Here is a 25,882-nt window from a genome sequence, read left to right on the forward strand (position 1 = left end):
ATTAAATTTTCTGTTTGAGCAGGTCTCCTCTGACACTGTGCTGGTGGAAGGGGTGCTGCTTGTTATTTTAAGATGAGAATGGAAGTCCAGGTTTCCCACTTGGCCTCTGTTGACACCCTGAGATGGGGGGTGCTTCATTAGTGCTGAGCAGGTGCGGGAGATCAGGGTCTCCATTATGACTTCACTGATAGCATCCTGACTAGAAGAAGCAGGGGCACCTTCTATTGAGTTTTTAATTTCAACTAATCTACTTTTCATTTATGATGACTTGTTCTTTACTTATACTTTCCAGTCCTTCCTTTATTCCCTTCTATTAAACATACTTAGTTTATATTGTGTATCTGGTATTCTCAACATCTGCAATTTTTGCGTGTCTGATTCTGTTTATTATTTTTGCTGCTTCTCTCAAGGTGGTTTACCTTCTCACATTTTGTGTATTTCATGATTATTTTTATTTTTATTTTTGAGACAGAGTCTTGCTCTGTCACTGAGGTTAGAGTGCAGTGGCATGATCTCAGCTCATTGAAACCTCTGCCTCCCGGGTTCAAGTGATCCTTGTGCCTCAGCATCCCAAGTAGCCGGGATTACAGGCCCTTGCCACCATGCCTGGCAAATTTTTGTATTTTCAGTAGAGACAGGGTTTTATCATGTTGGCCAGACTGATCTCAAACTCCTGACCTCAAGTGATCCTCCCTCTTCAGCCTCCCAGAATGCTGGGATTCAGGCATGAGCCACCTTGCCCAGCCATTTCATGATTTTTGATTGTGAATTAATGTTCAACAAAGCTTTCTCTGAGGGAATTCTTTGAAGAATAGATTGTTGGTACATTTTTCCAAGAAGATTTGCATTTGCTTCTGTCAGGTGCCTGAGGGCATTACCAACTTGTAAATACTTAAAAAATTGTTTGCCTGAGTTATTATTATTACATACGTAGCATGACTTTAGACTGCATTACCACATGAAGACCACATTATAGTTTCAACTTCCCATGGGAGGTAGTTTTCCCTATGTCCACAACCAAGGCTAACAGATTCAAGTTTCCTTGTTGTTGCCTTTGGGGCAGCGGGTTTTTGTTTGTTTATTTGATTGTTCATTTCATTTTGGTTCAACCTTTGACCAAGGAGTCAAGCTTTGTAAGGGGATCTCTGGTCCAACTCTCCATCTCGCATCGATCTCAGTTTTGTCTCTTATAACATCCATGATCATGTGGCTGTCAAAACTCAAGGCTAGAGCATTTGTCTTTATTGGACAGATGCTCTTAAGTCAGATTCTGACTTCAACCTACCTTTCTGGATTTTGACTTTTACTTCATTTTTGGCCTTTGAGTACATTTTTTATTTTCTGCCACACTTTCTGAAGATTTCAAAAAGTCTGAAGCCTTATCCCAGAACTAGAACACTTATAGGAAAATTTAGATTCCCAGAATTTAGCACTTACTATAAACCAGGCCATCTTTATTGCTTTTTATGGCCACAGCAGAGACTCCGAAAGGAAAGAAGTCTTCTTGGTTTTTGCCTCTCAAAGATACCAGCCAGTATCTGCCAGACCTGGCCAGGGCCAATACCTGGGTACTTAGTTCCACTGGCAGAGCTTTCACAACAGGAGATCGATTATGGCACCAAGTTTTCCTATATGGTAAACACATGGTATCCTTTCCCAGCGAGTGACATTGAAAATATTCGTGCTTGCTTGCAGAGTTTAGATATGTGCAGCAGTGACATCCTGGGCTGCAGATTTTATTTGTGGTACATTTCCAGTCAGCATGTGAAAGAGATGAGAGAGGGAGAAGGGGAGAGGGGGAGAGAGAGAGATAGAGAGAAAGGGAGAAAGGAAGGGAGGAAGGAAAGGAGGAAGGGAGAGAAGGAAGGAAGGAAAGAAGGAACGAAGGAAAGAAGGAAGGAAGGGAAGAAGAGAGGAAGGCAGAGAGGAAGGGAGGAAGGAAGGAAGGGAGGGAAGGTCCTTAATTCCATTTCCACTTGAAGCCCCTGCTTTGGGCTCTGTCTACACTTGGGCACCGTCTACACTCACTGCTGCGACTGCCTGTAGCTCTAGCACTGCTTAGACCTGTGAATCCTGCTTCTAATCCTGCTGCTCCCTCATGCTCACATTCATCTGAAGTTCAGCCTTAGCAAACTCCTGAGCTGAAGCTGTTTCGAAGGCTTCAAGTTTGTCTTGTTGTTTCTGCTTTATGCTCCTCCAAACATTATCTTTCCACAGCTTTTGAAGGTTGCAAGCATATCATTCAACTGAATGTCTCATTCTGAAGTTTGGAACGTGCTTCTTGTGTTTTATTTCCTTCTGTGTTCTCCTTCTCCTCTCAGGAAGGCTCAGTTAGGTTGTTAATGGTTTAATCAAGTTCGTAAGCTGGTCTCTTTCCTTCTCTACCTCCTGTAGGCTGGCGTTTTCATTGGACTTTCTTCCTTTTACTTTGTCATGGTTTTCTGGGTCAGATATTTATTATTCAAACAGATTTTTTTTCTACTCTCAGTGAGAGAAATGAAGTCAGGGTTTTATGGGTCTGCCAAAGGCAACTGTTGTCCAAACAAATCTGATCAACCCTCACCTCTCTGAGTTAGATAGTCTCACTTGAAAGGCATTTTCCAATTAAACCAAAAATCGACCCAGGCCTGGACTCAAACTATTATTGTCCTGCCTAGATCCCATTCAGTATGTCTCGGCCTTCCTGTGCCTGTCAGGAGAATCCTACCTTTGTCTGTTTTTTAATCTGTTCACTCAGGACATGGGAAAACCCTGCCCCACAATAACTATTTTGTTTTGAAGCTCATCTAATAATACCCTAAATATTCTATGCCAATATCCATTGTCTTCTCCTCTCTTATAGTTCCAAACTTTATAGACCCTTTGTACGGCTTCCCAATCTTTCACATGGTGGTTCTCTCTTCCAGTTACTCTATAACAAACCATCCCAAATGTAATGGCATAAAATAGCAATTGTTTTATGAACCCAGGGGTTCAGTGGGCTAGAATTTGGAAAGCATACAGTGGGAACAGGCTGTGTGCTTCCACGATGTCTGATGCCTCAGCTGGGAAGACTCAAAGGCTAGGGGTGACTTGATGGCTTGAGGCTGCAGTCACTTGAAGGCTCATTCACTTATAGGTCTGGCATCCAGGCTGGAAGGTCTCAATGTATAGGACTGCTGGCTGGACCACCTACACATGACTGCTCCTTGTGTCTTGGCTTCCTTGCACTAGGGTGGTCTCAGGACATTGGGTATGGTGGCTCAGCGTTTCAAGCATGAGTGCTCCATCAAACAAAGTAGAAGCTCCATTGCCTTTTCTGATTCAATCTTCGAGTCTGTGGATTGCAAGCAAGTGACAAGATGGAAGGAGTGTCAAGCACATAGAGTCGGCCTTTGAATGCAAGGCGTATCAAGGTCACCCTGTAGAAGAACATGTGGACTAGGAGAACGTGGAGTAGAGATATGATTATGGCCATCTTTAGAAAAACAATCTGCCCGGTTTGCCCCTTGGCTATGATTCTCATCACTTCCACATGCAAAAGACTCTCACTCCTCCCCAAGATCCCTAAAATCTCAGTCCATGCGGCATGAGCTCCAAGTCCAGGATCTTGTCACCTTGAATAGGTCCATGGTTAAAGAGGCTCTTCTGGGACAATTACTCAGGTACAGCTCCTTGAGTTATCTCCCTCTTGATTTGAAGATCTGTGAAGTAAAAAAAGAAATGGGCCAGGCGTGGTGGCTCACACCTGTAATCCCAGCACTTTGGCTGGCCGAGGTGGGTGGATCATGAAGTCAGGAGTTCAAGACCAGCCTGGCCAAGATGGTGAAACCCCCTCTCTACTAAATATACAAAAATCAGCTGGGCGCAGTGGCAGTTGCCTGTAATCCCAGCTACTTGGGAGGCTGAGGCAGGAGAATCACTTGAACCCGGGGGGTGGAGGTTGCAGCGATCCAAGATCATGGCCACTGCACTGCAGCCTGGGCGACAGAGTGAGACTTGGTCTCAAAGAAAAAAAAAGAAAAAAAAGAAACCCATGACCTGCCCTCCACACACCCAACATATAATGATAGGACAGTTATGGAATAACTGTTGTATTCCCCAATTGCATTTATTTTGGATGGCATTCACAGCTTTGAGAGGGTAGCTTTTAATAGCTGCCTGGATCTGTATCCCACTGATGGTAGAGATGCATTCCAAATCCCAGGCAACTATCTGAAATATTGCCCTCCTGCTTCTGAAAGATTTATTTGGTTGCTAGTCCCCAGTCTCATCTAATTCATCCCCCTTTTAAGAGTATTTAGATATGTGGGCATTTTTCTTTTTTGTATCTTTCTAGCCCCAAGAAAGCTCTCCAATCCTCTAGCTTAGTCTGCCTGTTGTTTCTGAGAGCAAATTACTCTCTCTCATTTTCTTTGCACAGTAATACTGCAGCATGTAATAAAAATTGGTCTTAAAAACTCATGCTCACTAAGGTCTGTTAAAACAGCCCCATAGCTACGACAGCAGCATTCTTCTGTAGCCAATAAGCTGCTGCGACCTGCCAAGGTTGAAATACTGCCTGACTGCCTGACTCACTCTTACTGAAGCATTAAAACCTGGCAGCTGCTTACCACAGGCTCAATCTCCATGGGTTACTTTGGCCTGTAGATACTCATCTTTATCTTTCTCAAGGTTCCTGCCAACTTACCAATATGTTAGGGCTTCAGGGACACATAAATAATACCCATTTCTTACTCTTCTAGGTTTGGAAGCAATTGATAACATAAGATATGGATGACAGTTGAACATAAAATATTAATCTGATTACTGATATTGAAGGATATGGCTTAGATGTGTAGTGGCAAAGAGCTTCCTAATCGTCCACCCCAGAATTAAACTTCCTCACCCAGTCCCAGGCCTCCCTCCACAGGGCAAAACCTGCCCCAGTTAGCTTCTCTCATGTAGCAGGATTGCAGGTCCCTGGGGAAGGCAAATTTGAAAAAGGAGTCCCAGAAGAGGATAGCTGAGCATGCTGCACTCTTTCTCCCAAGCTTACTGGACAGAGAAGCGATCCTGCCTCTGGGAAAAGTCAGGGGAGTGGTAGAAAGATGTCTAGAGTGATGGTCCTTTGGAGGTGCCCTCATGGAAATGTGAAGCTTGGGGGAATGCAGTGTTCCCCTAACACAAATCAAAAACTGCACTGGGCAGCTCCATTGTGAACCATGTAGACCATCTCCAGAGTGACTTATCCTGATGGGAAGAAGCATATTTTGTTCCCTCCCTCAACCCCTTCCCCCACTGTTAGCAGATTTGGATATAAGTGCCCCACTCAAAGATGCATGCTAATCAGCAAAGATCCACCATGGTAACTACATAGAGATACTACAAAGAAAAAGTTAAAAAAGGAACCAGCAAAAGAGGCAGAAGAAAAAATACATTGAAGAAAAATAATAATTACCCCAGGTGACAGAAGAAATTTTCAGATAAAACAATGAACATGAACTGTCAGAACTCTGGTGGCTAGGGAAAAGATAACAAACATTACAGAAATGAAACTCATATAGGAAGCAGTGAGGCATAAAATAAGCACCACTGAAAACCATCAATGATCTAGAAGACAGGGTGGAGAAATTGATTAAGGAATTATTCTAGTTTTTTGAGACTAAGTCTTGCTCTGTCGCCTAGGCTGGAGTTCAGTGTCGCGAGCTCAGTTCGCTGCAACCTCCGCCTCCAGGTTCAAGCGATTCTTGTGCCTCAGCCTCCCGAGTAGCTGGGATTAAAGGCACACACCAGCATGCCTGACTAATTTTTGTATTTTTGGTAGAGATGGGGTTTTGCCATGTTGGCAGGCTGGTCTTGAACTCCACATCTCAAGTGATCCGCCCGCCTCGGCATCCCAAAGTGTTGGGATTACAGGCGTGAGCCACTGTGCCTGGCCTCATAAAGGAATTTAAAGCAACTGGAAGACAGATAATAGATATGGAAAACAAAGAGCAGACATGCAGCATAATATACACACTAGGTGTTTCCTGATGTAGAAAGCAGACAAGTGCCCCATGAAAGAAATTCAAAGATATAATAGAAGATTTTTTTTCTGAACTAAATGATGATAAAAATTTGCATACCAAAAGGGAAAGTTGACATGGAATAATTCATACATACATTCTGGAGAAGTTGCTAAATATCAAAAATAAAGAAAGAATCCTACAGGCATCTAGGCAGAAAAAGCCTGAGGACAAATATCAGGCTGTATTCAGATTTTTCCACAGCAACATGCAATGTCAAGATACAATGATGAGATGTCTATACAGTTCTCAGAAATAAAATAAAACACGAACCTATGAATTTCATACCCATCTAATCTAAGTTTTGCTCATTTATGAATGGCAACATGACATTAACAAATATATATATATGTAGATAACCCAAGAGCTCTTCTTTTTTAAAAAAAAGACTAGATGAAATCCAGTCAACCAAAATGTGAATCAAGATGAGCTCAGAAATCGGAAAGCCATGGTATGAAAAGACTGTTGGTGAGCATCAAATCAATTTAAATATAGAACTGTGGCTAAGCCACTTTCAGAATTACAGGTACACAATAGAATGTAAGTGTTTTGGAAACTGTCAATGAAATATAAGGAAAACCAGGAAGGTGCAGCATTCAAAAGTCAAATTAGGAGCGTAATTGAAGAAGGAAAGCAAAGATTCTCTACCACTGTCTCTCAGCTCTTTCTGCTTCCTCTCCTATGGCAGTTTGAAGGATATTGGAAAGAAGCAGGGGAAGACAGGATTACCAGGGGCTCCAAGTCACATCCTCATGTTTAATGACCAGACAAGAAATGAAACCTCTCTCCCAGGTTCATTTGAAAAATTCCGAAAGAAGAACTCTGGCCCATCTTGGGTCAAGTGCCCATCTCTTGAACCAAGCATTGTGACCAGGGCATGAGGGACTGTGATTGGCATACATGCCTACCTCTGTATCCAAGGGGACAAAGGGGACAGGATATCTTACCACAAGAAAGCAGGGAGGGGTTCAGAGAGGGGTCCAGGCAATCTGAAACTTAAGCTGACACATTTAAATACTGGTGGCCACAAATACAGTGCTTGCTTTCTAGAACTCATGTTGGTTGTGGGTCCATGGCTTCATAATTACAGCAATAATGCCTTTTATTTTTCTATATATTTGTACCTTCATTATCTTATTTGATATTCAAACCAACTAGATACACTAAGTAGTATGAGGCTATTCTTTGCATTTTACAGATTAGGAAACTAAGGCTCAGAAATTCTGTAACTGGTCCAAGTTGTACAATAACTTCATGTCAGAGGTCAAGAATCTTAGTTCTCTTCCAGACTTCATTTCAATATTCAAAACAGCCTTTCATTTTGTGATAGTAATAGTGTCTCCCAGTCCAGATACCCTGATTCTCTCTACTTTTCTGCCACATGACTAGCAGGTAGGTCATGATGGCAAAAGAAGGATGTCAATGATAAAACTAGGGGATTTGGGTTTAGATTTACAAAATGTTTTATTTTAAATATTTTTATATTTGTAACATTATTAATCAATGTTTTATATTCATATAATATTTTATTAGTCAATAGCTAATTTGTTTTAAGATAATTAGCTAAGTAGATTATTTGGATTAAGGGGACATACATGATTTTATAAAAAGTAGGATACTCTAGATAACTATGAAGGAGATTCCACAACTGGAAGTCAACAATAGTTTTGGGTATGACGACAGCCAGAAATCAATGGAAGGAGCCAATGTTTGTTGATTATCCACTAAAGGAACTATGCAAGACCCTTTACATAAGCTTTTTCATTTGATTCTCATAACTACTGTCAAAGAGAGTGATACCTCTATATCTAGCTTAGAAATGAAAACATAGAGGCTCAGAAGTTGAGTGACTTGCTCACTTGCGAAGAGCTGACAGAAGCAAGATTGGATTTTAGATGTGCATGGCTCCAAAGCCTATGTTGTCCCACTACATATTCAACCAGTGCACTTGGCAAATAAAGTTAAGGACATTTATTAATATGTTTGGTTTTGACCCTCTCTCCCCTTCACACAAAATTATTTCCACAATTTCTTGGGCAAAAGGCCTTTTTCATGTTCATATAGTCTAAAAATTAAGGCGAAATCTAGCAGTGAAGAAGGTTGCCATCTGTGTTGGATTGTTTCTGATGGCACCAAAGAACACATAGGAAACCTTGTTGTAACTTACGAAATAACACAATTTAACTTACAGTTAAAACAATTAGGTCTAGAATCAACATCAAGGGGGTTTTTCTCTATTTCTTGCAACTTGTAGTTCTTTTTGCTTCCATTTGAATTGGAAATAGTCTAAAAGCTGATTTTTTCCCCTCACTGTTCACCCATCAGGAGGATTCAGACCCCAAATGATATCAGTAAATGATGATGAACTCTGAATGAAAAGTGTTTCTTAAACTGCCAGTTCTGCCTTTAACCCTTTCCCCTGTTCTTCCTAGTAGCCATAACCCCTTTCATTTTCGTGTTTTCACTTACCCTTGTCCCCTTGACAAACCCCAAGCACAGGGTTTCTCTATGAGTGCGTCTCTGGGGTTGTCCTCGTGACCTGGAGATGGTAAGAAACACAGAGAGCAGTGCTATAGTGTCAATAATGACAAGATGACCCCAGATACCACAGTTGGCCTCTTTGCTCTCAAATGAATCTAATAGCCCAAGGAAGTATTTCTCCTTTATCAGCAGCCCATTCAAAGTGGTGTTAGCCATTACCCAGCTTTTATCATTCCATATCTCATGGAAAAATAATAGCGTTCACCTCAAGTCAAGAATCTCTTAAATTTAATGCATTCTGAAATACTTCGAGAAAAAAAGGCATCATCCTGGTGTTATATAAAAATTGATGTCATCTTTTGACATCCATGCGATCAACAGATGGTAACTTTGGTTCCTATATTTTGTATATGTGGAACTATTGTCTTTCAAACTATACTTTTCTTCTTCTTTTTTTTTTTGAGATGGAGTCTCACTTTTGTTACCCAGGCTGGAGTGCAATGACATGATCTCAGCTCACTGCAACCTCCGCCTCCCAGGTTCAAGCAATTTTCTTGCCTCAGCCTCCTGAGTAGCTGGGATTACAGGCACCCACCACCATGCCCGGCTAATTTTTTTGGTATTTTTTGTGTGTGTGAGACGGAGTTTTGCTCTGTTGCCCAGGCTAGAGTGCAGTGGCGTGATCTCGGCTCACTGCCAGCTCCGCCTCCTGGGTTCACGCCATTCTCCTGCCTCAGCCTCCCGAGTAGCTGGCACTACAGGTGCCCACCACCATGCCTGGCTAAATTTTTGTATTTTTAGTACAGACGAGGTTTCACCGTGTTAGCCAGAATGGTCTTGATCTCCTGACCTCATGATCCGCCCGCCTCGGCCTTCCAATGTGCTGGGATTACAGATGTGAGCCACCACACCCGGCCTTTATTTGGTAGTTTTAGTAGAGATGGCATTTCACCAAGTTGGCCAGGCTGGTCTTGAACTCCTGACCTCAGGTGATCTGCCCGCCTCGGCCCCACAAAGTGCTGGGATTACAGGCGTGAGTCACTGCGCCTGGCCTATACTTCTCTTCTAATTGCAGAAACTTAAACATGTTTTATCTTATGTCTTCATAAACTTCACTGCTCCCAAGATGGAGCTGTAAACAAATTCTTAAATGTGTATTTTCTCTAAAAGTAATCCTTAGTGAATCCTTTGGTGAAGGAAAATATTCTGCTCTCTCTCTAAACTTGGATTTAAAACTCCCGGTGATGGTTATTTTTTGTTAATATTCACTGAGCCTTTCTTATGAACCTGGCACTATCCTAAGCAATTTATATACCTTTTCCCACTTAAGTCTCATGACAACCTCATGAAGTAGATACTATTATTATCCCTATTTCACAGGTGAGGAAAGAGAAGGTTTAGTAAGGAACGTGTCCCCCAGGTCACAAGAGCAGTTGCAAGTGAGAAGCACAGCCCAGATTCAGTTCCAAATCTGTCCGACTCCAAAGCTCAAATTATTAACTGCAGCGCTACTCTGCCTTTTAAATTTTCTCAAAGTGAGTGCAAAATTAAAATTATTTAGAGTCTGGTATTTTCTCAGTAAGTAGGTGGTATCACGTGATGCTATGCTCGTGCTCCTAACACTTCCTGGGCCAGGGCTATTAGGAGACATACTCTTTCGTTGCAAGAACAAGTGGCATTTTGAAGAAACCATGGAGGTGGTGTTTGGGTGAGGACACTGCAGGCTGATGGGCACAGCTTTACATTCATATTAGAGCTGCTTCCTTCTAGGTGGGCTGCAAATCACAACTCCCTTATAAATATAGCCCACTCAAATTAGTATTGACCACTATCTCATTTTTCTTTCTTCTTTTTTTTTTTGACGGAGTTTTGCTCTTGTTGCCCAGGCTGGAGTGCAATGGCAGGATCTCGGCTCACTGCAACCTCTGCCTCCCAGGTGCAAGTGATTCTCCTGCCTCAGCCTCCCGAGTAGCTGGGATTACAGGCGTGCGCCACCACGCCCGGTTAATTTTGTATTTTTAGTAGAGACAGGGTTTCTCCATGTTGGTCAGGCTGATCTCAAACTCCTGACCTAAGGCGATGCGCCCACCTCAGCCTCCCAAAGTGCTGGGATTACAGGCGTGAGCCACCTCGCCTGGCCTCACTACCTCATTTTTAATCTTTTGCACATCTCATGCCTCCATGACTAAAAAAAAAAAAAGAAGAAGAAGAAAAAAAGAATGGTTACTCAAGTCAAGAATCTCTTAAGTTTAATGGATTCTAAAAAAACTTGGAGGGTCAATATGCATACTTTTGGGGTACAAAAATTACCTTTGTACAAAGGGTTACAGACGTACACATTATATAAATTCACCAATGAGGAGCTGACTTCATCCACAATAAGAATTTGGTGCTTTGGAAAGATGTCCATTCTCTTCTCCAAAGGCAATGTCATCTCTTGTCAAGTAGAACTAAAAACAAAAACAGATGCTTTTACAGTTTCTAAAAAAAAACTAATTGTTAATTTCTGGTCAAATACCAGTATAAAAATAATTTTTAGTGTCATAATCTCTGAATTTATGAATTGTAGCATATCAAGTTTTGCACCAATACCAAGAGAACTTTTAAAAACCATTTCATTTGTTTAGAACAAAAGAAGCATTAAAGGCCAGGAGCAGTGGCTCATGCCCCATCTCCACTAAAAATACAAAAATTAGCTGGGCGTGGTGGCAGGTGCCTATAATCCCAGCTACTTAGGAGGCTGAGTCTGGAGAACTGCTTGAACCTGGGAGGCGGAGTGTGCAATGAGCTGAGATCACGCTATTGCACTCCAGCCTGGGTGACAAGAGTGAGACTCCGTCTCAAAAAAAAAAAAGAAGATTGAGTTAGTATAATCTGGAAGCAAAGGGTGTAAGCTCTAGAGTTTGATGCCTAGTTCAGAGCTCAAATCTATCAATCATTTACAGCTTGTGTGATCTTGGGTAAGTTACTTAAAATCTCAGGTTCTTTCCTATAAAATAGTACTTATTTTATGGGGCTGTGATGAGGATGAAATGAGATGATGCTTATAAAACTCTCAGCACAGGGTTGGGCAGAGTAAGGGATCAATAAACAAAAGCTATTTAAACCTCACAATTTGCTGTTAAGTATAAAATGCTGGCCAGGTGTGGTGGCTCACGCCTATAATACCAGCACTTTAGGAGGTCAAGGCGGGCAGATCATTTGAGGCCAGGAGTTCGAGACCAGCTTGGCCAACGTGGTGAAACCCTATCTCTACTAAAAGTACAAAAATTAGCAGGGTGTGGTGGTGCACACTTGTAGTCCCAGCTACTCGGGAGGCTGAGGCAGGAGAATCAGTTGAACCGAGGGGGCAGAGGTTGTGGTGAGCTGAGATTGGGCCACTGCATTTCAGCCTGGGTGACAGAGTAGACTCTGTCTTAAAAAAAATAAAAATAAAATGCAGCCTGTATTTTTATCAATTAACTTTAGATTATATATACTGTGTGAGTGTGTGTGTAGTTTTAGTACAAACATTTTTCTACAGTGCCTTTTATTGACACCATCTGGCAACACTTACCCTTTCTTAAAGTCAGGAATGGGGCCCCCAGGCAGGCTGCCTCTGCCACTTCCAGCTCCTCCAGCTTCCTCAGCCACTGGCTTTATGGTTCCATCCACTGCACTCCTGGGGCAGTGACACAATTCTTATCTGCCTTTGGTTAGGAAAATAATTGGGCAATTTGCTCCAGTGATACATTTCTGCTGATTTCAGGTTTTCTTTCAGTGGTGAATGACAAAGACATGCAATTAGCAAGGAATGCTTTAGTTTGTCAAGTTTAGTTCCACCAGGCTTCCCTCACTTATTTTGACTGTTTTGCTTGCTGTCATATTAAATGTTTCAGAAGCTTTACAGTTTGAAGACAGTCTAAGCCAGAAACTGTAATGGCTACAGTACTCTCATAAATCTCTTTTGTTTATTAGAGTGTGTCATCTGTTGTTCAACAGTAATTCCATCACACATGTGCTGTAGTATTAATACTATTGACAACAATAATAGAACATTTATTGAGTGCTTACTGTGTACCAGGCACTATTTTAAGCATTTTACACATATTAACTCATTTAATCTTCCCTATACTATTATTATTCCCATTTTACACTAGTGAAAAATACCATAGTCTATATCTTCTTACCTCTACATTATTGATTATTTTTATGTTGATTTTTAGAAAATACTTCCAATGATCAATTTTCTCTAATTCTCAATATAGGGATATTTTCCTGGAGGTGCAAATATTTAATAAGCTCTGAGTTTGGAGGCTTATCTGGTGTAAGGTGGGACTTGGATCAAGGATGCTTTAGCATGGCTGTTATGGACCTCAGAAATACTGAAAGACAAGGTTATGTTTTACAAGGCTAAGGACAATGAACAGGGCTAGAGGTTAGGATGTTCTGTGGTTGGGGGGAGGTGGGGTTGAGACAGGGCCTTGCTATGTCACCCAGGCTGGAGTGCAGTGGCACCACCACGACTCACTGCAGTCTCGACTTCTTGGGTTCAAGCCTTCCTCCCACTTTAGCCTCCTGAATAGCTGGGACCATAGGCACACACGCCTGGCTAATTTTTTTTATTTTTGTTTTTTGTAGAGATGGGGTTTCCCTATATTGCCCAGGCTGATCTTGAACTCCTGAGTTCAAGTGATCCTCCCACCTCGGTCTTCCAAAGTGTTGAAATTACAGGTGTAAGCCACCACGCCTGACCTGTGTTTTTTGTTTTGTTTTGTTTTGTTTTGTTTGTTTTTTGTTGTTTTTGGAATAAGACATTTTTATTCATTTCCAAGCCAAAACTACATGTGTATTTTTCAGGAATGGTTAAAGTTCAGGGGCTAGGGATGGGGAAGGAGAATAGAGATGACCAGACTGCACCTTCAAATCCTCTATGGGATGAGATAATGAGATAACAAAAGAAACCAACAAAGAAACCTAGGAGCCAGGCCTCTCAAACCTCCACAGCAGGAAGAGACCAACAGCAGACACCCTTCTTCAAGGGTCCCTTCCTCAGCCTCTTCCAGAGTCCTGGAGACAGTTACCTTCTGGATAACTTTTATTTGGAACACAGCCTGTTGTCAATAGAAGAGTCTTGGCCAGGTGCAGTGGCTCACGCCTGTAATCCCAGCACTTCGGGAGGCTGAGGTGGGCAGATCACTTGAGGTCAGGAGTTCGAGACCAGCCTGGCCAACATGGTGAAACCCTGTCTCTACTAGAAATACAAAAAATAAAAAATTAGCCGGGCATGGTGCCTGTAATCCCAGCTACTCTGGAGGCTGAGGCAGGAGAATCGCTTGAATCCGAGAGGCGGAGGTTGCAGTGAGCCGAAATGGCGCCATTGCACTCCAGCCTGGGCAACAAGAACGAAACTCTGTCTCAAAAAAAAAAAAGAGTCTTTATTTGGAATAAACCTTCATGTAGGTCAGTCGATAGTACTGCGTATCAGGTCATGCTGTCAGGGACACATGGGGGTGAGTAGAATATTCTCTTCAATGAAGAATGAGACAAGTACACAGAGGAGGTCAGCCCTGGTTTCTTTGGCGGCCAAGGGACTTGCGTCTACCACAGAGTAGACCAGCCTTCGAGTGCTAGGCAGGAGTGCATGCTTACAGAAGTGGGGTCTGCTCTCCTGAGGGCTGCCTGCGATTCACCCAGGGAAGGAAGCCTTGACAGCGAAGATCCTGAAGGGGAACGGGGACGATCTTGTGCCATGAGTGGGTAATAGGAACGATCCTGCACCGTTTATAATGGCTGTGAGGAACAAGAGAGGATTAAATAGCTTTATCCTGGGGTTAGTGGAATGAGGGTGGAGGGCTGAGTGGGGGATGAGGTCACATTTCACGAAATGAAAAGCAGGAAGCACCCTTAAGGGCAGGTTGCCCCAAGCCTGTGCTCCGGGGCCTTGCACCTGGTTAATATGGAATCTGCACCGCAAGGTGCCTATGGGCACGTACGCGAAGGTGTCCCAGTCCACCGCAGCGAACACACCCCACAGAAGCCAACACACCCCACAGCAGCCAAGGCCCTTATGACTGAGTCAACAGGACACTGGCGACCCTGAGGGCCAGGAGAAGCGGGGTGTCTGGGTGAATCCCACCTCTGCATGGGGAGGGAGTCTGTGAAGATTGACATCCAGACACGCCCCCTCTCCTCCGCAGCGCCCCTCTCTGCACAGTCCTGTCCCACAAAGAGAGACATCGGCTCGTGGCCACCTGCCAAGTCAGGCCCAGGCCGCGAGGGAGGGGAAAAGGGCCGCGGGAGGCGGTGCACGGGCTGTTCAGATACTGCCCCCGCCACTCCTTTAGACTCTGGACGTGCGGGGACTGGTGGCGCTCGGCCTCGCGTTATAAAAAGCGGCGGTGCAGGGCCGGCAAGACAATCTGGGAGGCGGGTACCGGGCCTCACGGATCCGCGCCGCGCCCCCCACCTGTGGCTGCGCGCGGGGTGGGCTGCGCTCCCCTGGGCGGCGCCGGGCGCCCGGGGCTGTTGGCGAGATGGGCCGCTACTCTGGCAAGACGTGCCGGCTGCTCTTCATGCTGGTGCTCACCGTCGCCTTCTTCGTGGCGGAGCTGGTCTCCGGCTACCTGGGCAACTCCATCGCGCTGCTCTCCGACTCCTTCAACATGCTCTCCGACCTGATCTCGCTGTGCGTGGGCCTGAGCGCCGGCTACATCGCCCGGCGCCCCACCCGGGGCTTCAGCGCCACCTACGGCTACGCCCGCGCCGAGGTGGTGGGCGCGCTGAGCAACGCGGTCTTCCTCACCGCGCTCTGCTTCACCATCTTCGTGGAGGCCGTGCTGCGCCTGGCCCGGCCCGAGCGCATCGATGACCCCGAGCTGGTGCTCATCGTCGGCGTCCTGGGGCTGTTGGTCAACGTGGTGGGGCTGCTCATCTTCCAGGACTGCGCCGCCTGGTTCGCGTGCTGCCTCCGGGGACGCAGTCGCCGCCTGCAGCAGCGGCAGCAGCTGGCGGAGGGCTGTGCCCCCGGCGCTTTCGGGGGGCCTCAGGGCGCGGAGGACCCGCGGCGCGCGGCGGACCCGACAGCCCCAGGCTCGGACTCGGCCGTAACCCTCCGGGGGACCTCGGTGGAAAGGAAACGGGAGAAGGGGGCGACCGTGTTCGCAAACGTAGCAGGTGCCTTTCGGTTGCATCCTTTGGACCGCTTGGCTCTTCCTTCCTCCTCCCACCCGGTCCCTTTCTTCTCACCCCACGCCCTCTTTTTCTTATGCATGCTTTTTTTCTGTTTTTTTTTGTTTTGTTTTAATAAATCCATTCCCTTTACAATCCCGCTTTACTTCTCTTCTGCCAATTTAACATATTCCCCATCCTTTCTTTTTTCTCCTGGATCCTCGGGTAGCCCTGGCCTCTTTTCCCTTACCCTATTCTCTGTATATGAGTATTGATTTTCTTGGAAATCAGTCACTATTATTGGGCAACAGGCAGGACTCTCCAACCCCTCCTCCCTCTCATTACTTGCTGTCTGAATTTTGTTGTTCTCCCCCCCACTTTGCCCATCCGTTTGTCTTCTTGGGTGTTACGGGTTTAGGGGCTGCAGGTGGGCTCCCATTCACCCTCTTTTTGTTTTAACTTGAAAGGATGTGTGAATGAAGTCCAAAGGTGGATCACAAGGCTATTTCAAGGCCAAAATGTACTGTTCTGAGCTGTGGGTGTGCAGAAGGGTCTCCCTTAAGCTAGTAGAAATTTAAAATAACAAAACTTTATTTTGAGTCCATTGGTTTTTTTTTTGTTTGTTTGTAGAACTTATACACAACACAAGGTTTCTTCTTTGAATGCAGGTGATTCCTTCAACACCCAGAATGAGCCAGAAGAGATGATGAAAAAAGAGAAAAAGTCTGAAGCTCTGAATATCAGAGGTAGGATTGACTTTGGGCCTATTTGAAATCCCTTTCTATGACACACATGGACTGTGTTGTTTATTTCTGTTTGATTTTTAATAAGGCAAAGGTGTGTTTGAAAGTAGGCCAGTTACATGCATAGACTATGACCCAACTCTCTTTCGTAATCACTGCATTGATCCTGAGGGAGAAACTGGTTGCTAATGATTTATCTTAGCTCCACTGAGACCCATGCTAATACTGCCTGCTCCAGAGCTGCACATATTAATGTTGTGTTACTACTTTACTTGGTTTTACTGGTCCGTGGATATTGCTAACAAATCATGCAACCCATTTTAATTGAATTGATTTTGATAAAGGTAGGAAAAGAGTAGGTGAGCTGCTATCCAAGGTTGTGCCCTATCTTGCATTGCTGGAGTGACCCTATTGCATCAGCTATTTCTGCCAGAAATCTGCTTTTGTGAAGGGACCGTTGGCTCACTAAAACCTCCACTCCCAGGACCAAAGGGAGTGTTCTGGTGAGGCCCAAGGCAAGCACCTAGCTAGCCTCTCACCATGTGGTCAAGGTCGGAAGCACTGGACTAAGGTCAGCCCAGGGCTTTTTGAGATGTGTTTCTCGCTGGACACCACTGTAGCCAACATCTCTCCTTTCCAACTTCTTGGGCTTAGACTTTGCTTCAGAGTGATCCCAGAAGGGGTTAATCCCCAATTTTGACTTTGAGAATTCCAACAAGGATTAAGCAACCCTCTACTTTCCTGTGGTTTGGGGAAAGCCTGTAAGTGGGGCTTTGATGGAAATAATACAATGAAAAATTAATAATTCAGGAGATACCTTCACTTTGAGTGTCTCACATCTGTTTTACAAAGGAATTCTCAGAGTGAACCTATAGGGAAAATCCAGAAGATAACAACAATAACATATGAGCTCCTAAAAATTTCTAAATTAATCAAACAAATTTAAAGGCAACAGGGGAATTTGCTCTCTGAAAGAGCTTAGTAGTGAGCTTTTAAAAGAGAATCTGTAATGAAAACAAAATCTTCATCCTTTATCTCTCTTTTTTAAGGTCCAGTTTAAAAATATATACATTGGGGTGGGCGCAGTGGCTCACGCCTGTAATCCCAGCACTTTGGGAGGCTGAGGTGGGCAGATCACCTGAGGTCAGGAGTTTGAGACCAGCCTGGCCAACATGGTGAAACCCCATCTCTAGTACAAATACAAAAACTAGCCAGGCATGGTGGTGGGCGCCTGTAATCCCAGCTACTCGGGAGGCTGAGGCAGGAGAATTGCTTGAACCCCAGAGGTGGAGGTTGCAGTGAGCCGAGATTTTACCACTGCACTCCAGCTTGGGAGACTGAGCTAGATTCTGTCTCAAAAAAAAAAAATATATATATATATATGTACACACACACACATGAATTTTAAGGTGGAGTTCACCATCAGAGGCTTTAACTTTTCAAAGCCTGTTCTGTTAAGTATCCTCATTTTTTTTCTTCTTTGAGATGGAGTCCTGCTCTGTCTCCCAGGCTGCAGTGCAGTGGCGCCATCTCTGCTCACTGCAACCTCTGCCTACCAGGTTCAAGTGATCTTTGTGCCTCAGCCTCCCAAGTAGCTGGGATTACAGGTGCGCACCACCACGCCTGGCTGATTTTTGTATTTTTAGCAGAAACAGGGTTTCACCATGTTGGCCAGGCTGGTCTCGAACTCCTGACCTCAGGCAATCTGCCCACCTTGGCTGCCCAAAGTGCTGGAATTACAGGTGTGAGCCACTGCACCCAGCCAACTATCCTCATTCTTATGTTACAAAGTTGAGAAAGAGAATAGGTAGGTGGATTGAAGCAAAGAAGAAGAGTAGGCCCTCATAGTTATGGTGATTTTGTTTGGGAAACTTGTATGAACTTGCCAAATTTTAGTCCTAAGCTATTGAAGTTTCTTGGTAGAAAAATGTCAGTAGTAGAATGCCTTGCTATACCTGGCTGGGCCTTTGGTTTACAGGGACTGACACCAGTGCACCTTTAGCTTCTGATAGAGGTGAATAGTGCAGTGGCTGAAAGGTTGGGATTTGGCTTCAAACTGCCTCAGTGTGAATCATGGCTCTGCCACTTAAGAACCATGTGACTTTGGGCAAGTTATTGAACCTCTCTAAGCCTCCAATCCCCTCATCTTTAAAATGAGGATAATAACAGTACCCACCTTATGGGATTGCTTTGAAAAAAATGAAACATATACAGTGTTTAGGCTTATAGTAGGAAAACTAGCTAACATTTTTATTGAGTATGTACTTTGTCCCTGGTACCATTCATGAATGAGTGAACTGGTAGTCACATTAATCTTACTGAGTGGATACAATTATCGTTTAATTAGTGGGTGGAATTGCTGGGCTCAATCCACAGTGCTTCCGTGTTAGCTGAGATCATTCCTGCTGCTTTTGATGAGTACCTGTGCTGTGGCTAATAGGAGCCTTTCCATATTCCCGGCTAAGTGTGAGGCTGGCCTCCCCTTTGGTGCTGTGTTCTTATCTTGGAGCCACAGTTCAGGGAAGGATCACAGAATGTTAGAACTAGAAGGACCTTAGGGAAATTGGACTTCAACCTTTCACTTCACAGATGAGGAAGCAGGGTGCGGAGAGTTTGACGACTTCCCCAAGTCACCCCAGCTCATAGCAGAGACAAGGCTGGAATCCTGGGCTCCTACATCACATTTCTGGCCCTTTCCATGATCACACATTGCCTCTAGACTCCAGACAGAGAGGGCTTGCTTCTCTAGTACACAGTCCACTGAATGGTTATATTTCTAACATTTAAGCAACTGCTTTAGAAAGCAGGACTGTGTCCCACTCTCCACATCTGCAGAGGTAACAGCTTACGGGGATCTCTGTGAACAAAAACAATTTCTTCACTTTCTTTACTGTTTCTCTTATTCCAATGGGAATTTAAAAAATGAGTTTTTGTTTGTTTGTTTTGTTTTTTGAGATGAAGTCTCACTCTGTAGCCCAGGCTGGAGTGCAGTGTCGTGGTATCGACTCACCACAAACTGCCTCCCAGGCTCAAGCAATTCTCCTGCCTCAGCCTACAGAGTAGCTGGGATTACAGGCGCGCGCCACTGCACCCGGCTAATTTTTTTTGTATTTTTAGTACAGACGGGGTTTTGCCATGTTGACCAGGCTGGTCTTGAACTCCCAACCTCAGGTAATCCGCTGGCCTCGGCCTCCCAAAGTGCTAGGATTATAGGCGTGAGCCACCGTGCCTGGCAAAAAAATGAGTTCTAAGGAACACACTCTGTCTTCTACTGTAAAGTATGGTAAAAACACAATCCTCTTAAAATGCTCATCAATGTGCTTTGTAGTGGTCAATTTTATTTAATAGGATCAAACATGATGTATTAAAAATGTTGTAACAATATGTCAGAAAGACAATTAGCTTTTTAAAGTTCGGTATAAATAGATGAATAGCCATCTTGACATCCCTTGAAAAGAAATCCCCTTTGATGAGATGTTTCTTTGTAATTCCAATAAGAAAGATCTCAGTTTTTCATTACCATTTGCCCAGTGCAAATGCACTATTTCCAGTCATTCAACAAATTCAACAGCACTGATGGCTTTCCTAAGTGCTGGGACACATCAGATTTCAACTTGTGTCAAATTGCCAATTTATGTTATATGCCCGTTTTTTGGGGGTTTCGTTTTAATCTAAAGGCAGCAAGTGAGGGCCAAGTACAGAGGTTTGCTGTCTTTGCAAACCTACCTTGAGAGCATTGTAACTTAGCAGGTGATTGAGTTGTCTACTAAGTGGTGCTCTTTATGTCTCAGATAATGCTGCCAGATTTATCTTTCTGAATCATAGATGTGATCACATCGGAGTCTGCTCAAAGCCTTTGCCGCATACAGGGTATGGTCTAAACACTGCTGACATTCAGAGCTTGCTGTTCCGGTGCCAATACTCCTTTCTAGACATTTCTGCCCTTCTCTTCACCCCTTCATGGCCTCACCTCCCCCATCAGCTCTTCACTGTCTCCCAGCATACCCATCAACATTTAATGTACATCTGTAGTGAGGTGAGAAGCACTTACACCCTGTGATCAGGCAGATCTGGTTTGAGTTCTGCCTCTCCCTTTTCCTAGCTAGGTGACCTTGGGCAAGGAACTTCATCTCTTTAATGTTCAGTCCCCTCATCTATATAATGGAGGTAATAGGACCAACATCACTGTGTTGTGCGGATCACATGGGTGGTTAGAATAGCACAGAGGACCCACTCAACAAATGGTGCCTGTTATCATTATCATCACCTCTTGGTCATTCTCAGAGGGTTTTCAGACATTTTTTTACATACTCTACAGAACTAGCCTCTGAGGGAGGTGAGGCAGATATTATTACTACCCCATTTCACAGATGAGAATCTTGCTCCTCAAAGAGGTTGACTCTCATAAGGTCTTTGGCTCATAGCAACAGCGTCAGGGTCTGTGAGTCCAAATTTAGCGCGTCAGCCTCCAGCGTTGCCCCACGAGCACGTCCTCCATCTTCAATTTCCCACGAGTCTCCCGTGAGGTGTTTCTGTCTGAAATGCCTTCTCCTGCGGTTGCCTGTTGAAGTCTGTCTCCTCTCCAGAGTCCTGCCCAAATTACCTACCTCTCAACAAGACTTTCCTGAGATGTCTCATCACAGGAGACTCTTTTCCTCCCTGAGGAGATTATCGATGTATTTATCTCAGAATCTTCCATTTTGAGAGGCTGAGGCAAGAGGATTACTTGAGGCCAGGAGTTTGAGACCAGCCCGGGTAACATAGCAAACCCCTGTCTCTGCAAAACACACACACACACACACACACACACACACACACAAACAAGAAGGTAAAAAAATTCTTTTAAAAAGTAAAAAAATTAACCAGTGCAGTGGCACACATCTGTAGTCCTAGATACTTGGGAGGCTGAGATGGGAGGATCATTTGAGCCCAAGAGTTCGAAGTTGGAGTGAGCTATGATTGTGCCACTGTACTCCAGCCTGGGTGACAGAGGGAGACCCCATTTTTTCTCTCTCTCTGTCTCTCTCTCTCGGTCTCTCTCTCTCTCTCTCGGTCTCTCTCTCTCTCTCTCGGTCTCTCTCTCTCTTTCACACACACACACACACACACACACACACACACACACACACACACACACTCACAGACACCCCACAGAATTTTGCCAGTGCACTGTAGTTAATGGTCATGACCAGGCCTTCTTCATCTTTGCATGGGCAGCCAGAAGATACATTGCATTATTAAATGTCAGTAATTGAGTGGGATACTGCTTTAAACAGTTTTTCAAACTGAAGGCTGCGACAATTTGGGCCCTAGAACTAGTTTAGTAGAAAATTAATTATAATTGAATGAAATAGAATAGATAATATTAAGAAGTCATATATAAGGATGAGTTTTGCTTTCCCATGAATTATTTGTTGCAATTTGTATCTCTGTGCTAGGATGCAAAACATAATTCTTACTGTGGATTATGGGAAAAACAAGTTCAAAAGTTACTATTTTATGTAATTCTTAGGGAGTAATAGTGGGATTTCTCAGAAGGAAAAGCTGAAATTGAATTTTAGAACTTACATGAGGCAGGATGCACAGTAGATCTCTGGTCAGACCACCCAGATTGATATCCCCAGTTAACACTTTTTAGTTGTGTGATTTTGGACAAGTTACTTATGTATTCTGTGCCTCAGTTTCCTCATTTGTAAAATGAAGAGAGTACCAGCCATAAATAATCAAAAGGGTCAGATTCCAGTTTTCCAGAGTTTATTCAAGTGAAAAGTTGGCAATGACCATTCCGGGACTCATCACTCCAGAGAAATGGGGATAGGGTTCCAAAGTTAAAAGCTAAATTCTTGCTTATATGTAAGACACATTTAGCAGGGTTACAACATTTTGTATACAAGCCTGGTTTAGTGGTTAAAAAAATTAGTTACAATTTGTTTTCTTTTCCACGCGGCTTGTTTTCTTTATAGCTGGTTTTCATTTCCTTTTCAACTTAAAAGAGTGTATTTAACATTCCATATTAAGGGACTGTAATAGCCATGATGTCTTGTATGAAAAAGGTAAGAGGGAGAATGAAAATCAACAGGAAGAGAGAAGGGGGTCTTCCCTGGGGCCCTTTGCCATTTACAACATTTTACAGAGCAATGCAGGTAAGGAAAAAGACTGAATTCAGACATACAACAGCTTACAGCTGCCTGTCACGTAGCTCAGGCCCTGTAATTCACATTCCTTGAAGGCTCAAAATACTTTTGAGTTCCAACAGCTTAGATTTTGCATTACTTATTTTTACAAGGGTAACCACCTTACAGTCCTTAAAAGGACTTAATGGGTAAGTATAATACGCTTAAAACAATGCCTGGAGCATATGTGTTAGTTAGCATAATAATAATAATAGTTATTATTATTAAAGACAAGAGTTACTGTATGTCATAGGATTTATGACAATCAACCAGAAGCTACTGTTTTATTGAATGCCTACATTGCTATTATATAAACAAAGGCAATTTGGAGTATGGCCCTGATCCTCATGTTACTTACAGAGGAAATGGACCTAACATGTATGAGACAATCAGAGAATAACAGACTGTCTCACCCAGTAAACATGACATCACATGTGTATAGGAGATATTAGGCTTTCATATTTTTATGGTAGCATTTTGTACTGTCCTGAAGCAAGTTAAAGCTTCGATTCTTAGCTCCTTGTAGAGGAACAAAGTATTTTTGAGTTTCCCTTCAGTGGTTCAGGACAGGGACTGGGGAGTTAAAAGCTCCTTTGGGGGTGGGGTGTTGGGAGAAAGGAGCACAGCATTAGAAAATGAGAATGTTAATGTATATATTGAATCAAGATCTTATTATCATAAGTAAACACTCAGCCAAAAGGAAATATGGGAATTCTTTTTATTCCTGTATTTTTTTGGGGAAAATTTGAGGGAATTGCCTCAAATTACATTTAGTGTTCACATGCCATTTTACCTATGATGTTATTTAGAATTGTGGAGTTGTTGCCAAGAGGAGGAATTAGCTCAATTAAAGCACCTTCCAGATGAGACTGTTTAGTCTTAGCCATGAGTAAGTTGTTAGTAATCTGGATTATTATTAATTCTACTGCATAAGTCTGTGGAATACATGGAGAGACAAAGCAGACCTTTCTTAATATATATCCTTTCTTCTAGAGCAGTGCTTTGGAAACTTGTATGTGCATTCCAATCATCTGGGCATTTTTTTTTTTTTTTTTTTGAGACAGAGTTTCACTCTTGTTGCCCAGGCTGGAGTACAATGGCACTATCTCGGCTCACTGCAACCTCCGCCTCCTGGGTTCAAGCGATTCTCCTGCCTCAGCCTTCTGAGTAGCTGGGATTACAGATGCCCCCACAATGTCCAGCTAATTTTTTGTATTTTTAGTAGAGATAGGGTTTCACCATATTGGCCGGGCTGGTCTTGAACTCCTGACTTCAGATGATCTACCTGCCTTGGCCTCCCAAAGTGCTGGGATTACAGGAGTGAGCCACCGCACCCAGACTCACCTGAGCATCTTATTAAAACGCAGGTTCAGATTCTACAGATCTGAGGTTGGTCCTGAGATGCATCATTTCTAACAAGCTCCTAGGTGATGCTGATGCTGCTGGTTTGCAAACTATACTTTGAATTGCAAGATTCTGATGTTGCTTTTTGTAAAAAACAAACAAAATCCCCCAAAACCAAAACCCAAAACTTTGTGTTTATATTTTATAATTTTTCTGACCAAATTTTTACCTAATTTACTTACTGAATCCCAATTTAGTCTTTGGCTAACAATTGGGCATTCAAATCTTTGCTGAGGAATGCATGTGTTCTATATCATAATCAATATCTTTAGAAACAATTCCCTTAATTAAAGGCACCCACAATTTTTAGTATTATCTGTAGAATTTTAATTTTATTTTATTGTGATAAATGGCTCTTTATGCAATGGAAATGTTGCCAGAGTCCCTGTTCTTGAACACCTCTTAAACCAAATGCCATTTAAATGACCACAGACTAAATACAAAGTAGGTAAATGCTTACAGGGAAAGGGGAAAGTGGATCAAGGTAGAAAAAAGACAATTTGTTTTAAACACTTTTAATACAACTTGTTCTCTCTCCCCTTAAACAAGTTTAAAACAACGTAAAGCACAGATGCTTGTCTGAAAGAAAAAGAAATCATTTGCACAGCCCCTGTTTTCCAGCTTGGTGCCCTTTGATGGGTGGTGAGTGGTAGCGATGTGGCCCAGTAAGACGGCACAGTCACTCTTCCTGCAGGTCAGAATCTTCCTAGGCTGTTGCTCTTCCAAGGTACTCTGAGTCCTGAGATGGTGGCCTGGGGTTTTGTTTCCTAAGAAGTAGTTGCCATTATTTTGATTCATCCTACTGTTCTAACCAAAACAAAAACCAAAAAACTCCAAATGGTAACAGATATTCATATACCTGGACATCCAAGTCAGTGAGTGTCACGTGGCTTCCAGATTTGCATCTGTGCTGCAGTAGTCTTTCTTCCTGGCAGGTGTACTTTTGCATGTGATGGGAGATGCCCTGGGGTCCGTGGTTGTGGTCATCACGGCCATCATATTCTATGTGCTTCCCCTGAAGAGTGAGGACCCGTGTAACTGGCAGTGTTACATTGACCCCAGCCTGACTGTCCTCATGGTCATCATCATTTTGTCATCTGCCTTCCCGCTTATCAAGGAGACCGCTGCCATTCTGCTACAGATGGTCCCAAAAGGAGTCAACATGGAAGAGCTGAGTAAGTAGACTGAATTTTGATCCAGAACCACTCTCAATTTAATGTTATTCAGGCCAAAGGACAAGCATTATTTAAGAGCAGTGTTTGAGTTATGTATTCTGAAACACCTTAAATCACCAGGAGGTAGAGACGTCATCATACGTTTTATAGCCTATTAAGATGACTCAGCTCCAAGTACCAAAGGTCCTTTGCAATCCGTGATTCTCTGACTCAACTGCAAATTTTTAAGAATGCAATACTTGGTCTGGGCGCGGTGGCTCACGCCTGTAATCCTGGCACTCTGGGAGGCAGAGATGGGTGAGTCACCTGAGGTCAGAAGTTCAAGACCAGCCTGACCAACATGGTGAAACCCTGTCTCTACTAAAAATACAAAAAAATTAGCCAGGCGTGGTAGCACACGCCTGTAATCCCAACTACTCGGGAGGCTGAGGCAGGAGAATCGCTTGAACCCAGGAGGCGGAGGTTGCAGGGAGCTGAGATTGCACCACTGCACTCCAGCCTGGGTGACAGAGCGAGACTCTGACTCAAAAAAAAAAAAAAAAAAAGGAAAGAAAAAAAAGAAAAGAATGCAACGCTTGGATAATACCTATTCCTGGGCTACTTACTTTCGTGTCAAAGATTTATTTTAATTCAAATAAGGCCATTTCTGCCAAGAACTTTATTTTATTCTCCTTATTCTAAAAACACAAATCATTCATATTCTAGACCCTGCTTTCTAGTTAATGCGTGCA

The 25,882-nt window shown here is 43.5% G+C and overlaps 1 protein-coding gene across 3 annotated transcripts in view; it reads left to right on the top strand.

The window, feature by feature from the left end:
• The window catches only part of SLC30A10 (solute carrier family 30 member 10), a 48,383-nt gene that overhangs the window by 16,122 nt on the left and 6,379 nt on the right, over window positions 1-25,882 (top strand). The window contains exons 1-3 of one of the 3 annotated variants that reach the window (XM_014343046.5): window positions 14,294-15,662; window positions 16,325-16,402; window positions 24,912-25,151. In XM_014343046.5, coding sequence (XP_014198532.2) covers window positions 15,023-15,662; window positions 16,325-16,402; window positions 24,912-25,151 — 958 coding nt within the window. In that variant the 5' untranslated portion in view covers window positions 14,294-15,022. Of the gene's footprint in view, window positions 1-14,293; window positions 15,663-16,286; window positions 16,403-24,911; window positions 25,152-25,882 lie in introns of those variants that run through there. The other 2 variants (XM_055108016.2, XM_034947099.4) reach the window with 2 other exon arrangements.

This window comes from Pan paniscus, chromosome 1, assembly GCF_029289425.2.
Source record: "Pan paniscus chromosome 1, NHGRI_mPanPan1-v2.0_pri, whole genome shotgun sequence".
NCBI classification, from domain to species: Eukaryota; Metazoa; Chordata; class Mammalia; order Primates; family Hominidae; genus Pan; species Pan paniscus.